Source organism: Oncorhynchus nerka, linkage group LG19 (genome assembly GCF_034236695.1).
Source record: "Oncorhynchus nerka isolate Pitt River linkage group LG19, Oner_Uvic_2.0, whole genome shotgun sequence".
NCBI classification, from domain to species: Eukaryota; Metazoa; Chordata; class Actinopteri; order Salmoniformes; family Salmonidae; genus Oncorhynchus; species Oncorhynchus nerka.
This window is the reverse complement of record NC_088414.1, coordinates 14279864-14297280: the sequence shown is the minus strand read 5'-3', so window position 1 is coordinate 14297280 and position 17417 is coordinate 14279864. Positions and strand designations below refer to the sequence as shown.

The window sequence follows — 17417 nt, the reverse complement described above, 5'->3', positions numbered from 1 at the left end:
ATGGGGGGGATATAGAGGGATAGATAGAGAGAGAAAAGAAGACAACCACTATGATCCGTAACACACCAAAGCTGCTGTTAGCAGGCCTGGCCTAACCCCTGCTATAAAAGCTGCCAGAACAGCGCAGATCAGATCAGCCAGAGAAAGGATTGCGATTGCGGTGAGCTAAGGTTTTGTTTGAGGAAGGGGTGGATGTGTGCTCCCAGGGGGAAGGTAACCCCGTCGACTGGACCAGAAAAAAACTATTCACGCCACTGTCGTAGTGCATAGAGCTTCCAGACCGGACGGTAGACCCCCCCCCCCCCCCCCTGAAGGCGAGCCAAACGCCAAGGCTTATTTTCGACGATGTTTTTAATAATGCACTCAGCAGCACAGCGTCTTAGGTACAGTAGCTTGGAGAATTTATTCACACTTCTACTCTCTCCAGCGATAATACTGCTGAGGATGACTACCATTAAGCTGTGTGTGTGTGTGTGTGTGTGTGTGCGTGCGTGCGTGCAAATTATGTTAAGGGTTAGGAGCTACGGTTAGTTTTAGGATTAGGAGCTTGGGTTAAGGTTAGGTTTTTGGGTTAAGGTTAGGGTAAGGGGTTAGGAAAAATTGGATTTTGAATGGGACTGAATTGCGTGTCCCACAAGGTTAGCTGTACAAGATTCTGTGTGTGTGTGTGTGTGTGTGTGCGCGTGTGTTGCTCGCTTTCACTTGAGAATGAAAATGAGCCTTTCCCATTTTAAAAAAAGTGCTTTAAAACAGCAACTATTAATGATGACGGAAGCTTTGCAAAGATGAATGAGTGGTGATCTGAATTACAATATAGGTTGTACTGAAACTCAAACGGACAATTGTTGGACCTCTTGCACAGTCAGCATATCTGTGTCCTGTTGATACTTTAAACCAGTTACACACGGATAGACGAGACACTTTTTGTCTCTTGAGTTCAGCAACATGGTAAATAAATCTTGCCATCCACTCTGGACTGATGTAAACCAATGGCATTTTCTCTGCAGAAACAGATACGTAACAACTAGGCATCCCAATACTGTCCGAGTCCTCTGTTATGTATGTATATCTCAAAGAGCCATGGTGAATGCCCTATGCTCCCAAAGGGGCCAAGAGGTCTAAGCCAAGTGGTAGGAAGCTGCACTTCCTGATTTGGCATCATTTTAGATTTGGCTCATTAATAAATGCTAGCGGCCATGACTGAATTCAAGCGTGAGTTGGTTTTCGGGGTGTGGTTTTATTTGGGTGTCTCTTGTCTGTGTTAGCAGGTTTGTAAGTGTTATCCAAATTATTTTGCCAATTAGCTTCAGCCGGCTGGTGTGCGAACATGGCAAAGTTGGTCTGACTTTGAATAGCCTAGCTCTGGGGATAGTTAGGGACTGTCAATAAATTACACAATGTAAATGGGACAATATTTTAATGTTGCACATCTGTTAAGTGTCTCATTAAATGCTTTGTAAATGCATTTCTACAATTTATAGTTGGTTTGAGGTTTTTAAGTAATTTAAATTCGGAGCTATTGACCTTTTCAAAATATTTTCCCATGTACATTATGTAATTTACTGATGGTGCCTAACTAGTCCCATAGGAATATCTAACGTCAAATCGAATTGACCATGGGCATTAAGATCAGGTCACGTGCAGGTGCGCTCTGATTACTTGGGTGTTCCCAGCTGTGGGCATGTGGGCAGGATTAAAATAAAACCAACCCACGGAAAACTGTTACAGTACCCTTCATTGTGCGAAATATATATATTTTTTCATAGAATCTCGCAAATCTCCGTTTTGGATGAGACTGACTGTATGACCAAAATGATCATATTCACACTTTGTAGTACATTTTGAAACTAGAATAAACATTTCTAACTCATATCGATGCCACATAGAAAGCAACTTTAAAAACGACCTAAGCGCAATCGCTCTTTAAGCGTACTATGAAAGGGTTGTACATTGAGGTGAAGTGTATTAACAGGGGGACCTTACCTTCACTCCAACAGCACCAGGGTTTCCAATACCACCAGGGGGTCCCTGAGGGCCATCAGCTCCTGGGGGTCCGGAGGGGCCTCTGGGGCCAGGGGGACCGGGAGGACCCTAGAAGGGAAGGAGAGAAGGAGTGATGAGTCATCACACCCACATCGGAATAAAATATGATCATATATATAGTCATCTGACAGTGCTAAATTCATTGTGTACAATCCATACAATTACACTCAATATCGGTACATTAGTATTCTGTTCTATTTCATTCAACTCTATAGGTATATTGTACGAGGATATTAGGAAATCTTACCATCTGACCAACGTCTCCGGTTTCTCCCTTCTCGCCGCCGGGACCAGGCAATCCCTGCAATCAGACAAGACAATGGCATCAGTCACAATCACAACAACAGAGCCCTATGGGCCGTGGTCCAAAATCAGTGCACTAAATAGGGAATACGGTGCCATTTGGGACACATCCAGAGACTGTCTCTGGTTCTGGCGGTGGTTCTGACCTGCAGTCCCACTGGGCCTGGGGGTCCGTTGAATCCTCTGGCTCCTTCATCTCCCTTCTGGCCGAACAGACCCTGCTGACCTCTAGGACCGGGCTCTCCATCAGCTCCCTACACACCCGAGAGAGAGAGAGGAAAAGGAGAGGAGGAGCGGAGAGAGGGAGAAATAGAGAAATAAAGAGAGAGACAGGGGGGTTGAGCAAGGGCGAGAGAGGGGGTCAGTATAGGAGAAAGAGAAGGAGCATGGGGGCTAAACGTTAGCATATACTGTAGGCCAGAAGACAGTGGCAGGAAGTGACATCATACATACAATGGTCGCCTCCAGATCTAATAAACTGGGGGGGGGGGTTCAGCTGGATACTTACAGCAGGACCAGGCGCTCCGACTGGGCCTTGGGGACCTGTAGGACCAGGTGGACCATGTTCACCTTTGTCTCCTTTGCTTCCCTTCTGGCCTGGCTCTCCAATCTCTCCCTGGTGATAGAAACAAACGCGACAACGCCAGTCAACAGAATCCCGTTGCGTAAACACACTTCCATCCTGTTGAGTTTGTGTGTTCATCTAAATCAGAGGAGGCTGGTGGGACACGCTATAGGTGGGTGGGCTCATTGTAAATACCGGAATGGAATCAATGGAACGGTATCAAACACATTAAGCGTCTGGAAACCACATTTTTGACTCTGTTCCATTCATTCCATTCCAGCCATTACAATGAGCCCGTCCTCCTATAGCTCCTCCCACCAGCCTCATCTGATCTAAATTAAGATGTGTGTGTGACTGTCTGCTTGGCAGGGATATAAGACAGGTCTCAGGGCTTTTGATATGTCCTTGTCAACTTCAAATATAATTCGCTGACACACTGTCATAACTAAGAGTCACACCCTAGAACGGGTTTGTTGTCTCTCTGTGACAAGTGACTAGCAGCCTGTCACGGATCCCATTCACACCTTCGTTGCAATGCATTTCAACAGTAAATAGCGAAAATGACACCAGCACATCACACCGTTAGGCATATTCAAATGCATTCACATTCTTTGAGTGTTTGAAATGATGGGAAAACACTGAATCAGACTTTCCCTCAGCCAACCCAGAGGATAGCTGGTCACGTGGTTATTGCTTCTGAAATCAAAATACAAATATATTCTCCTTTACTTCTGTTAATAAAGGCTGTGGAGTTCTCCTCTCCGTTCCCAGTGGTAAAGACCTTGTAATGAGACTGTGGATGTTAGTGAGATCTTTGTGTGTGTGTGTGTGTGTGTGTGTGTGTGTGTGTGTGTGTGTGTGTGTGTGTGTGTGTGTGTGTGTGTGTGTCTCCCTTTCGTAAAGTCAAATACCTCAGTCCTCCAAGGATAAGAGATTCAATTACAGCTGATTTTCACACAAATGTTTATCTCGCTATCTCTGTCTCAGTGTGTCTCAGTGTGTCTCAGTGTGTAGGGGAGTTGTTCCTCCCGTCTGTGAGTCTGCATACTAATACTAGCAGGTCATCTCTCTGCCATCTGAAAAATACTAAATTGAGCGACTTAACGGGTTCAGCCTTCTGTCAGCATTAAAGACTTACAGACCTGTAAAGCCAGGGAAAACTGCCTGTCCACACCACTAAGGAAAGGGTCAGAATATGGAAGCCCAGACACGTTCTGACTTTGATCTAAATCATCACGTCGAGTGTGTTTTGATCACTTTTATATACATTCAGTCGCACACCCACCCAGCCACACACACACTACTCTTCCCTCAGCGAGCCAGCCCACCTTGTCTCCATCCTCTCCTGGGGCTCCAAGAGGTCCAGCGGGGCCAGGCAGACCCACCGGTCCCTGGATACCGTCTCTACCAGCGGGGCCTTGTGGTCCTTTCTCTCCCTATAACACATTTGTACAGCATATTACATTCCATTCAATTTCAGTCATGTACCAGATATTCTCATCTGGAGAGACTCAATGTACTGCAGGGTTGGGATCCATTCCATTTTAATTCGGTCAATTCAGAAAGTAAAATGTTTACTTCCTGAATTGATTGAATTAGAAAGGAATTGACGCGAACAACTGCCGCCACTGTACAACAGATCAATTCAAACGAGGAGGCTAAGACAGCCCTGGGATATACCGTAGCTGAGAGAAATACGTTTGTTTCCCCAACAACACGCTTTATGTTTAAACTAGCGACGTGGCCAGGAACCAGGCTGAACTGAACTGGGTCTTACCGGTCCACCCTTCTCTCCTGCGGGTCCTGGGGGTCCTTGAGGTCCTGGTCGTCCGGGGAGTCCGGTGGGTCCGGCTGTGCCAGCAGGACCACGCTCACCAGGGGAACCCTAGAACACAGGGAGCGACACGGTCACTGCAGCTCGCTACTTGTACTACCTGAAACCAGAGCCATACATTTACAGAGTTGGGCAACTTTAAGAATTTCAAACATCGTTCTTATTCGAGATATTTAGTTTACATAGCCTTGTTTAAATATCCCCCCCATGTGATGGTAATGGGGCGTTAACATGGCTGCCAAGGAATTTTGTAGTGTCATGTAAATGTTACATAATGCTCATTCTAGACATTATATTCCCCATCTAAATACATGGCTCTGCCTTTATTGAACTACATTGGCACTACCTTGATACCTCTACACTTTCTGTAAATCCAGGGCGTACTAGTCTACATCAGGTACTGTCACGCCCTGATCTGTTTCACCTGTCCTTGTGATTGTCTCCACCTCACTCCAGGTGTCGCTTATTTTCCCCAGTGTATTTATCCCTGTGTTTCCTGTCTCTCTGTGCCAGTTCGCCTTGTATGTTTCCAAGTCAACCAGCGGTTTTTCCCGTTCTCCTGCTTTTTGCATTCTCCTTTTTCTAGTCCTCCCAGTTTTAACCCTTGCCTGTTTCTGGACTTTGTACCTGCCTGACCTGACCTGTCTGCCACTCTGTACCTCCTGGACTCTGATCTGGTTTTGACCTTTTTGCCTGTCCATGACCATTCTCTTGCCTACCCCTTTGGATTAATAAACATTGTAAGACTCCAACCATCTGCCTCCTGTGTGTCTGCAATTGGGTCTCGCCTTGTGCCTTTGACAGGTACATGCAACGTGTTTAGAGTAGAACCTGAACGTCACGCAAATCTACTAAGTAGGTGGAAGCCTCTGCTGCGTGACTAATTAACAAACGATGAGTATCACTGACACATGACGTGCAGCATCTTAATGCAACTGATGCGCTCAGCTGTGAACCGTATTCCCACAGTAAGTGTGTATACGAAATAAAGAGAGAGAAAATAGGGAAAAAAGAAAGGGAGATAACGACGGAGAGAGAAATATTGATGGCGAGTGTGAGTGACGGAAGAACAGGAAGTGAAAGACAGGAAGTGAAAGTTGAAGAGAAGATGTTGGTGGATGTGTGTACTCACAGCAGGTCCAGGCGGGCCGCCGGGGCCTTCATTCCCTTTCAGGCCGTGAGCCCCCTGTCGAGAGACAGAGAGACACAAACTTTTAGAGGAAGCACCATGCACCTCCGCCTTGGTTAACGGCAGACCCCCCCTCTATCTATCCCAGAATCCTGGTGTGGGAATCTCCTCAGGTTAACACAACAAAGGCAGCAATTTTTTTTTTTGGGGGGGGGGGGGTTGATCTGAATCGTATTTATCCCCAATAGAGATAAGACAGAAATGATGTGAGGTGTGTGCTACTTACCACTGGTCCGGGTAGACCTCTCTCTCCTGGGAACCCTCTCAGACCAGGGGGACCGTCCTTACCAGCCGGGCCAGCGGGACCTGGGTCACCCTTAGCTCCCTCTTTGCCAGCAGATCCAGGAAGACCCTGCTCACCGGGTGGGCCTGGGGGTCCGGGGTGGCCACGTTCTCCCATTGGACCAGTCTCACCTGTGGGGCCCTGTGGATGGAGAGAGAGAGAGAAAGAGAGAAGGAGAGAGAGAGAAACAGAGAGAAAGAGTGAGTGCGATTGTATGAATAAGACAACAAAGTGAAGCAGGGTGTCTGCACAATATGAGCATAGGGTGACAGAGTGTGAGAGAGTGGGAGGCAGCCAACCCCCGGTATTCGCTAGTCACTCTATGAAGGCGTCATCCATCTGCCAGAATAATAGCATCAATGCATGTAATGTTCTCAATTAGCATTAGGAGAGAAGCTCTTGGGTGGAAATGGCTGTTGACTAAGCATGCATAATGAATGAACAGCCTAGTGCTAATATCTAAGAGGATAAACTCTGACAGTCACCTATCTAACCAGATAAGGATAGGAGAAAATCCCTTCTGGGTGGACAACAAACACAGCTAAAACTCACTATGGCTGCCTTACGACACCTGCAAGTCACCCTTATCACACTCTTGTAACACCCTACACATCCTGTCCACCATCAGAAATAATCTTAGTAGCTCGGCCGAACACTTCCGGTTTCCATCCTCTCCCTCTAACCGGGGATTAATTCAGAGTGCAGACCGCGTTGACACGATGTGAGTCGCGCCGCGCTACTTATTAGCTCATCAGTCAACTACTACTCCGATACCAACATGCTCCGTGCCACGTCTACCTGTTGACGAGGCCAGGCCAGGCCACTGAAAGGTATTGTATCGGGTGTGTTTTTCCCCTCCCAGTACCACAGAGAGATATGATCCAGCGGGATATGTGTGTGTTAGTATTGTGGCGGAACTCACCTGAGGTCCGACCACTCCTGGGGGTCCAGGTGGGCCCGTCTTGCCTTGGAAACCCTGCGAGGAGAAGAGAGAATGAGAGCGGTATAAGAAGGTTGTACGCGTAAGGTTCGGGAGAAGTGAAACTCCGGCCTGTGACACTAGGGACAGGGCTTCAACAGCAGTGTGTTCACTCACAGTCTCGCCTCTCTGTCCAGGGTGTCCGGGCAGACCATCTTTCCCGGCGGGGCCCTGAACACACAGGAAGATAACCTCAGTAAAGCCACACATACGCACTAGTCCACCGTTAAAACACTATGTGTTGTGTTGTCATTTGTTTGGGGGGGGGGGGGTCTTACGGGTGGGCCCTTTGGTCCGGGGAATCCTGTTGGCCCCTGAGGCCCTGGAAGACCCTGAAACACACAAGCAGACGATACAGTCAATCAATCAGTTATCAATCAGTTATCGATAACCACTCAATAACCACTATTGGAAATGGATCATATTGATACAGATGAATAGGTATTTGAGTGAGGGATGCTCTAGTACATACCCTCTCACCGGGAGGTCCTGGAGGGCCGTCACTTCCTGAGGTACCCTGGGAGACAGGGAGGAAACAGGAAGTGGTCAGAATGGACTCAGCCAATGACAGACAAGATCATACCACTGTATGATAGTGAGGCATTACGTCAGCCATGTCATATTGGAAGACACCCTAACTCACCTTTGGTCCAGCTTTTCCTGTTGGTCCCCTTGGTCCCCTCTCTCCGCGAGGTCCCTGGGAGGAGAGAAAGAAAAAGAGGAGGAACGTCAGGAGAGAGGAATACCAATAAACTAGATACAACACTCTGAAGATATCCATCACCATTAGAGGATGTCCTCATTCAGTTAACTTCCTATTGGGGGGTCAAGGTAATAAACCATAACCTGTGTCACCTGGACACACCGTTGTCATGGTTACCTACAGTATATCGCCAGTGGATAGTGGAGGTCCAAGAGGCGGTAGACTTACCGTTGGTCCTCTCTGTCCTCTTGGGCCAGCCTTCCCTGCAAGTCCCTGTGAGGAACCATAACAAATACAGAGGGCAGAGGTCACAGGTCGCCATGGTAATGAATTTGAGACTGCCCTGACCTATCTAACCAGTCAGATCAACTAGACCTGTGGCATAAATAGGTCCCATTCTCACTGTCACCACGGCTACTTCAACTAGCATTGAGACCTATTCCTCATTCAACTGTCGCTCTGGGTCCCTCTAGATGAGAGTGTCTGCTAAATGACTTACATTTAAACATTATGTATTCATCTATCTATGCTAAGACTCTTTCTTCTTCTTTGTCTCAAGGGAGTGAAAATGGAACATTGCGCCGAGTACTGTACAATGTGATAAATTACCTTTGTGGTGATTTTCAATTCTCTTATGTGAGGATGGTAATGAAGAAGGAATACAACAGTCTTTATGTCCTTGGTTTAATCTTTTTCCTGTGTCTTTTGAATTCGCACTAGAGAGACAATAAACCCCGTCTCCATTGGTCTGATTCAGTATTGATCCAAAACTCTAAGTGGTGGACAGGCTAAAACTTCAAAGTGAAATGCACTGGGCCGGCTCACACATCCACAGAGTTGTTCTGTAGGTATGTAGAGCATACTAAGCACCAAAAAATTGGACAGGTGCGCTTTTCTCTGACCCTACCCTTGCTCCTTTCTCTCCGTTGGCTCCGGGGAAACCTTGGAATCCCTGAGATCCCTGTGTTGATAAAAAATAAAGGAGGGATAGAGAGAGAGAGAGAGAGAGAGAGAGAGAGAGAGAGAGAGAGAGAGAGAGAGAGAGAGAGACAGAGAGAGGCAAAAGAGATTAAATCCCATGTTCGTCAAAGGCGAGCAACAAAGACGCTGAGTGGTGTAAAGTGAAAGTGCTGTTGTAGGCAGCAGTGACGCATTTTGGGCAGCGCTCTTTCAGTGGGCGTCTGTCTGACACCAAAAGGCATGGCTAAATACTGCCCCCTTTGATCCGGGAGGTTCAAACATGACTTCCCTGCGCCCCGCCTGCGTCAGAGCGGTGCCCCGCTGGGCAGTCAGGGCCAGTGCATCAATAACGCCATGTTCAATCAAGGGGTCCTTCAGGTGTGCCTCCTTGAAGTGTCCACTATGATAAAGACAGAGAAACGGATTCTGGGAGGAAAAGGGGACTTACCTTTGGCCCTTGTCTTCCGGGGTATCCTGGCAACCCTGGAACACCCAGTTTGCCCTGAGAGAGAGGAACACAAAACAAAGTCACCATCAGTATATCAATCAATGAAACCCATGTATTTATAAATGCCTTTTTGTGCATCTACAGTTGTCGCAAAGTGACTTTGCTTGAATGTCATGGGTTTAAGTATTCATTAAGTCTTGTGTATCTATTCCCCCTTTTCTGGGTCAGGCCAATCTGAAGCCATTCTGTTTTGTTTACACCCTCATCCTGCTAGATGTGGGCTGGAAGTGGGAAGAGAAAACTGTCTCTCTCTACTCATCCAGAACGCCGCAGCCCGTCTGGTGTTCAACCTTCCCAAGTTCTCTCACGTCACCCCGCTCCTCCGCTCTCTCCACTGGCTTCCAGTTGAAGCTCGCATCCGCTACAAGACCATGGTGCTTGCCTACGGAGCTGTGAGGGGAACGGCACCTCAGTACCTCCAGGCTCTGATCAGGCCCTACACCCAAACAAGGGCACTGCGTTCATCCACCTCTGGCCTGCTCGCCTCCCTACCACTGAGGAAGTACAGTTCCCACTCAGCCCAGTCAAAACTGTTCGCTGCTCTGGCCCCTCAATGGTGGAACAAACTCCCTCACGACGCCAGGACAGCGGAGTCAATCACCACCTTCCGGAGACACCTGAAACCCCACCTCTTTAAGGAATAACTAGGATAGGATAAAGTAATCCCTCTCACCCCCCTTAAAAGATTTAGATGCACTACTGTTCCACTGGATGTCATAAGGTGAATGCACCAATTTGTAAGTCGCTCTGGATAAGAGCGTCTGCTAAATGACTTAAATGTAAATGTAAATGTCTACGTTCCACTTCTTAAGATAATTTCTCTGGGGAATTCTATGAAATTATTCTGATTCCCAATTACTAAATTACAGTAGAGAGAGACACACTATACTAAGGAAAATTAAACATCTCGCAACTACTTTGTCTTAAAGCTATAAAACAAATTGTCCTTGTTTTAATTAATAGAAATAAGTCACTCCAGTGTTTCACTGGTTATAGATAGAAAATACCCTACATGTGTATAGTCAGTGTTTTAAAAGTGTTCTCATCTTAAACACAGGCGTTTTAAATGCAAGATTAAACATGATAGTCAGCTTTTTCCTGTCAGTTTCCAATCAGGAGAACACCTACTGTGTTCAGATTTTATAAACTAGTGTTTACTTTCCTATTGTCTCTCAGAGTACGTGGGAGGGGCAACATTATCATATTTCCCAGCATGCTTTGTTGCAAGTTGACTTTTAGAATAGTTGTTTTAATATCTATGTTTCCTCATACATATTGGTCGATTGATCGTATACATTTTTCTAAACTAAGGGGGTTGGAGTTATTGCACCCATTACTGAGATGGTTGTTCCAGTTTCAGTGGTTTAAGTATTGTTTGGTAACTATTTCACCATAGCAGTCATTCTGAGTGCAGGTTGTAGGTGATAAAAATATTCCAATTGTTGCCTATATTCCGATAGAAATTACTATTCACTTCACAATGCAGCGTATTGTGACTTGCAGGTTTAAACACTGTGACGTGTTCTCATTGAAATTCTGAATGCCTTGCTGTGTTTAAGAATTGTTACAGAAAAGTGTTGAGTTATGTGTTCAGATCCCAAACACTTGGTTTCACAGTGAATGTGAAGTTTGTCACAAGGGCAAAGACGACTCACCTTTTCTCCGTTGGGTCCGAGAGGGCCAGCGTCTCCAGGGAGACCAGAGCGACCCTTGGGCCCCTCAGGTCCGTCCTCTCCCCTGGGTCCTGCAGGTCCCAGCTCACCCTGGATAACACACATAACCAGGTTGTCAGGGGAACCTCATATTGTGTCATACTATTTCTCAGAGTATCATGTAATATCCTAGATTCACTTATTGTGGCTTTCCATGTGGTGGATTTACTATTCGAATCATACCATATCTTCGATCTTAACGTACACTCTTAGAAAAAAGGTGATATCTAGAACCTAAATGTTTTTGGGGGGTTTTCTCCATAGGAGAACCCTTTGAATAACTGTTTTTGGTTCCATATAGAACCCTTTTCACAGAGAGTTCTACATGGAACCCAAAAGGGCTCTACCTGTACCCAAAAATGGTTTTTACCTGGAACCAAAAAGGTTCTTGTAAGCGGACAGCCAAAGAACCCTTTTGGAACCCTTTTTTCCACGAGTGTATCATGTCATGTCATATAATAGAGCCATGACACCTGCTTCCCAGGTCCTTCAGAATGCACTACCATATCCACATCACTCCAGTCACTGTCATGACACCTGCTCTTACAGGCCCAGCAAACTGAAATATCGTCCTCAGATTGTTCCAAACACTTTTTCAGTCATGACATCGTCTCATCCTCACACCGTTTCAGTCCCCGTTTCAGTCATGACACCCTCTCATCCTCACGCCGTTTCAGTTCCCGTTTCAGTCATGACATCGTCTCATCCTCACGCCGTTTCAGTCCCCGTTTCAGTCATGACACCGTCTCATCCTCACACCGTTTCAGTCCCTGTTTCAGTCATGACCCCATCTCATCTTCACACCGTTTCAGTCCCCGTTTCAGTCATGACACCGTCTCATCCTCACACCGTTTCAGTCCCCGTTTCAGTCATGACACATTCAGTCCCCGTTTCAGTCATGACACCGTTTCATCCTCACGCCGTTTCAGTCCCCGTTTCAGTCATGACCCCTGCTCCTCCGGGTCCAGACCTTCAGACAGTGAGTGTCGAGCAGCTCAGTCTCTGATGCTCTGTAACTGCTCAAAGAATCAAATGAGGCCATTTCCCCTGCTCTCTGTCTGTCAAGCTGACTGTGTGATATAAGAGGACTTGTATTTCCTCCCTGTTTAAGTGCATGCATCCTCTGGTGGGTTAGTGGTGCTGTGCTGAGGCTGCTATAAGGCAGAGCACAACTCTAAACGGCAGGGTACAAACTGGCTCTGACAATTTGTCGTTACCGTGGACCCATGAACAGTCCCCCGTAGACTCGCCATCAAACACACACACACGTATGTGCCCACTTACATATGCACAAACACATCACAGTAATCACAAAGACTCTTCCAGCTTGACACTCACACGTTGTAACTCATGCTAAAAAGTTAATCAAACAGAAGCAGTTCTCGCTCTCTAACTCACGCACACTCATAAGCACGCAACACAAGTAGACAATTACATTCCGGTCCATGCCGGGAGCCTCCTGCCTCCTCTCCTCTCGAGAACAGGGCTCTCTCAAATCCCTCTCTCTTCTCCTCTCTTCCCCCTCTCAAATCCCTCTCTCTTCTCCTTTCTTCCCCCTCTCAAATCCCTCTCTCTTCTCCTCTCTTCCCCTCTCAAATCCCTCTCTCTTCTCCTTTCTTCCCCCTCTCAAATCCATCTCTTATCTCCTCTCTTCCCCCTCTCAAATCCCTCTCTCTTCTCCTCTCTACCTACTCTCAAATCCCTCTCTCTTCTCCTTTCTTCCCCCTCTCTTCTCTTCCCCGTCTCACATTCCTCTCTCTTGTCTCTTCCCCTCTCAAATCCATCTCTTCTCCTCTCTTCCCCTATCAAGTCTCCTCTCTTCCCACTCTCAAATCCCTTTCTCTTCTCCTCTCTTCCCCCTCTAAAATCCCTCTCTCTTATCCTCTCTTCCCCCTCTAACATCCCTCTCCTCTCTTCCCTCTCTTCTCTCTTCCCCCTCTAAAATCCCTCTCCTCTCCTCCATTCCCTCTCTTCTCCTCTCGTCCCCCTCTAAAATCCCTCTCATATCCTCTCTTCCCTCTCCCTTCTCCTCTCTTTCCCCCTCCTCTCCTCTCTTCCCTCGCTCTTCTCCTCTCTTCCCCCTCTAAAATCCCTCTCCTCTCCTCTCTTCCCCTCTAAAATTCCTCTCCTCTCTTCCCTCTCTCTTCTCCTCTCTTCCCCCTCCTCTCCTCTATTCCCTCTCTCTTCTCCTCTCTTCCCCCTGTATTCTCCTCTCTTCCCTCTCTAAAATCCCTCTCCTCTCCTCGCATCCCCAGCTGCTACATCTCCAGAGGAAGACAGGCTGAAGCCCCTTGTCTTTTTCGAAGGGGTTTAAGCTCCTCTCATCGATTTCTCTCTCATCACTCTCTCTCTCTCTCTCTCTCTCTCTCCCTCCTCCTCCTCCTCCTCTCAAGATGGCCTGTTCAGGGGTTGAGGGTATCGTGTTTAAAGTAGGGGCCAAAGCTACTCCTTGTGTCTCCCTGTCGACGGGTATTGAGGTGACTTGAACAGTCTAACGTAAATCTCTGACTGACACTGTTCGCTTTGAGAGGGCTTCTATTTCTGGCTTTACCTGCCAGTTCTCTGGTCTATTAATCTCAGAGAGGTCGGCTAGACGTCAAGAGGTAATTGGAGAGACGGAAGAGGGGGATTGATAGGAACACACACGCAAACAGCTCACACACACTAGCTCGCACGCACGCACGCACACACACACACACACACACACACACACACACACACACACACACACACACACACACACACACACACACACACACACACACACACACACACGCACACACACACACACACACAGAACTGGCAACAGAGACGTTTGGTCAGTGCTTGCTCATTACCCATAATTCCTTTGGGCCAACCGGGGGGGGGCAGAACAGTTTGAGTAAAGGTCACCTCCTATTGGACCAGAGAACTTTAGGGTCAACTGTGCACTAGCCAAAATCCTCAGCCAATGACAACTAGCCTAACGTTTCCATCACTTTTCAAAGTCAGACTGGGTTTTACTGTACCCTTCGTCATAAGCCTGTCAAAGGAACACTAAATCCCTGCCAGACTGATGAAAGTAGTTGCTTAAACTCTGTTGGATATTATGTTCTGCGACGTCCAGATATGTGGACGGCATTTGACCCAAAAACTAGAACAAAAGATAAATTCCTCACCCTGTCACCCTTGATTCCCATATCTCCCTTGAAGCCAGGGAATCCATCTTCTCCCTGAGAGAAAGAAAGAAATGAACAAGACAAAGGAGGGGGAGACAGTAAAAGGTGTTGAGAATGTGGTCATTTGTTTTGGAGAGCAGTGAAAAGCCATATCCGCCCTCACGAAGGCATTCACAAACAAACACAAAAAAACACACATCCCTCTCACTCTCTCACACACCTGTACAATTGCTTTGGGCAGTCCCTGTTGCCATAGAAACTCTAGATCTTATTTTCCCGAAAGAGAAGTAGGACAGCCTGACATTTATGGGCTTCGGCAACATATACCATCACCCTTATCGCCACCTTCATCTTCACCATCATTGTTAGAACCATCATCACTGTCATTATTATCATGTGTGACTGATGCATTTTTCATTAGACCACTCGAACAGAAGATCGGATACACTAATGTCGTACCTTTTCCCCCTTTCCTCCTTTCAGGCCTCGTACACCGTCGGCTCCCTGGTTCGAGAGAGAGAGAAACATTAGTATCAAACACTGAACTGGATCTGAATGCTTAAAACACTAACACACTCAACTAAGGCTGAAGGATAACTAAGCATGCCATTTCTCATTCAACTCTATAAAGAATGATCTCGATTAGAGCTCGATGATAACAAAGCTATTTGCCTGGGGTGGAATTTGATAGTATAGGAGCAGAATTGATGGTACCCTGTGGTGCCGGAAACCAATAGCATCCTTCTCCTCCTATATCTATCTTTACTCCCAAATACATCGGTTGTACTTTCATTAAACCAGCATCAGTCGCCGAGCCCATTGTCTCCAACACGCAGAGGCTAACTGCTGTGGAGCGCTTTCGGGGAGCACACGCCAAGAGGCACGAGCATCCGCCAGCCTCACACACACAGTCAGTGGGTGGTGTAATTTATTTGGCCCCTTAACCCCTCTCTGGAGGGGCCATTTGTTGGGAGTCTGCCTTCATGTGTCTCTGCTTAAATCAGCTAGTCATTGCTGAGGATCAAGCGCCAGTGGGATCACTCCGGGGGCCATCGAGTGTGAGTGCGAGCTACAGCCACGCGTGCTTATCTCAGCCACCCGGCCCAGCAACCCTGACCCTCTCAACTGAGCTACGACGAGCGGCGCTGGTTTTACGAGCCTGAATAAGTGCTGGGGGAAAACAGGTTTGTGATATCCTGTAATATTGACTCTATCCGCATAGGGGGGGGAGGGGGGGGGTTGCTCAGTCCAAAATCATACTCTAACATTATGTCTGGTCCACACAGAGTACGAAACAGCATAACCGCTAACCAGGCCTATTTTATTGCACACAAACATACAAGTTCAGTTCATTCCACATTAGCATTCAAAAGACAGCAGGACTAAGGTTTAGACTGCTTCACCTAATGACAGATCAGACCAATGGGAGAGCACCATTGATATCATGTGCTCCAATGATGGGGTCGTGTATTAGGAGTTAATTAGGCCGGGGGGGGGGGGGGGGGTGAGACATCGGGGCGTAAAACTCACCTTCACGCCTCGGGGACCGGGATAACCGATTGGGCCTTGAGAGCCAGTGGGACCCTGCGAGAAGATCAATGTGTGGACAGAAGCTTGTTACGGAGAGTAATTTACATTTATGCAAATTCAATGTCCAAAATCCAGGTGAGGAATACGAGCGAAAAATACAGGGAGTGAGATAGAGGCAGAGATATACAGAGAAAGAGATACAGAGAGAGAGAGAGAGAGAAAGAGAGAGTAAGAACTTCAAGAAAAAAGACAAAGGGAGGAAACAGATCCTGATGAAAAAGACAACGAACAAGAACATAATAACCTATAAAGAGAAGCTTACCAAATGTCCTTTCTCTCCGTTGGGTCCTTCCTTTCCAGGGTGACCCTATGAATTATTAACAGCAAAATGAACGGTAGTCCCGGGATAATTAGCACACGATCATAAACACTACAACATATCGCACAGTAAAACAAAGCCAGGCTGTACTGTATAACAGTGGAAAAGGCCATTTGGAGTAAAAGCCTTCAGAGTTCAATCTGATTTTTGGATGTCTCTTTAATGCCCAGTATTTTACAAGCACTATGGGCTATTATAGAACATCTTTCAAAGAAGAGCTTTCGGTTTCAACAAATTCCACACACCACACACACACGCACACACCACTTAGCATGTCGAGTGAAAAAGGGCAGAGGGAAATTGATTATGTTCCCTTGAGATATCCAAGCTGTAATATGTCCACTGATCGGGTTTCAGGAGAGAGAGAGAGATGAGAGGAGACTTAAGCGGCAGAAAATAGAAGCCTACAGAAGAAAGAGGGGAAGAGGGTGGCATAACTATCAAATGATATGGTTTCAGATATGAGAGAGAGAGAGAGAGAGAGAGAGAGAGAGAGAGAGAGAGAGAGGGGGGGTGGATGAACACTAAGAGGCAGCAAATAGAACAGAGAAAAGGGGAGAGGGGGGAGAAGAAGGGAGTTGAAAGAGGGAGTGAGTGGCATTTCCACTCTACATAGATATCAAAGCCAAGGAGGATCACGGGGCTTCATGGGGGGATACAGCGACAGACGCTGCTCTCATCGAGCTCTCGCTCTCTCTTCCATACTGTCTTCCATACTTCCACTCTTTCTCGCACTCACTTTCTCACTTTGTCTGTCACATGCACACACACACACCTTTCTCTCTCTCACACCCACCACCTGCCATCTTCAACGGACCACCTGGCGACAGCATAGGTGTTCCCTGCGAGGGGGTGGGGAGTGTATTCGGGAGAGTTAGTTCACACACTTACCGGGGGTCCGTCAGCTCCGGGCATTCCTGGCAGTCCTGATTTTCCGGTAGGACCCTGTGGAGAGCGGAGAAGGAGAGAGGGGAAGTCCGAGATACTCAGGTGACAGTGGAGCCACAATACTGCTCACATCGCACAATGGTGTAGTTACATGTTTTAAGTGGCCAAGGGCCAGGGCCCTTACCTTATCTCCAGGGGGCCCGATGGCTCCCTGAGGACCTGGAAGTCCCTGTAGAGAGAGAGGACGGACATTGTCAGCACAAACTCACTGGAGGATGAGACAGGAACGTCCAAGAGCGACAGAAAATCCGACCAATGGACTAATGTCAAAATGCCTTAGTGAGCATGACCATACAATGACGAACCAAATGAAGGCTGTAATC

General features: G+C 47.2%; 1 protein-coding gene across 2 annotated transcripts in view; it reads right to left on the bottom strand.

Moving 5' to 3' along the window:
- Positions 1 to 17417, bottom strand: part of LOC115101083 (collagen alpha-1(XI) chain-like) — a 123232-nt gene that overhangs the window by 15326 nt on the left and 90489 nt on the right. For both annotated transcript variants that reach the window (XM_029620264.2, XM_029620265.2), the window contains exons 23-45: positions 17219 to 17263; positions 17038 to 17091; positions 16090 to 16134; positions 15768 to 15821; positions 14697 to 14741; positions 14238 to 14291; positions 11023 to 11130; positions 9308 to 9361; positions 8807 to 8860; positions 8128 to 8172; positions 7840 to 7893; positions 7669 to 7713; positions 7475 to 7528; positions 7314 to 7367; positions 7140 to 7193; positions 6161 to 6358; positions 5878 to 5931; positions 4689 to 4796; positions 4240 to 4347; positions 2855 to 2962; positions 2493 to 2600; positions 2291 to 2344; positions 1984 to 2091 (exon numbers count right to left, since the gene is read on the bottom strand). In XM_029620264.2, the coding sequence (XP_029476124.2) occupies positions 1984 to 2091; positions 2291 to 2344; positions 2493 to 2600; positions 2855 to 2962; positions 4240 to 4347; positions 4689 to 4796; positions 5878 to 5931; positions 6161 to 6358; positions 7140 to 7193; positions 7314 to 7367; positions 7475 to 7528; positions 7669 to 7713; positions 7840 to 7893; positions 8128 to 8172; positions 8807 to 8860; positions 9308 to 9361; positions 11023 to 11130; positions 14238 to 14291; positions 14697 to 14741; positions 15768 to 15821; positions 16090 to 16134; positions 17038 to 17091; positions 17219 to 17263 (1665 nt within the window). The remainder of the gene's footprint in view (positions 1 to 1983; positions 2092 to 2290; positions 2345 to 2492; positions 2601 to 2854; positions 2963 to 4239; positions 4348 to 4688; positions 4797 to 5877; positions 5932 to 6160; positions 6359 to 7139; positions 7194 to 7313; positions 7368 to 7474; positions 7529 to 7668; positions 7714 to 7839; positions 7894 to 8127; positions 8173 to 8806; positions 8861 to 9307; positions 9362 to 11022; positions 11131 to 14237; positions 14292 to 14696; positions 14742 to 15767; positions 15822 to 16089; positions 16135 to 17037; positions 17092 to 17218; positions 17264 to 17417) is intronic.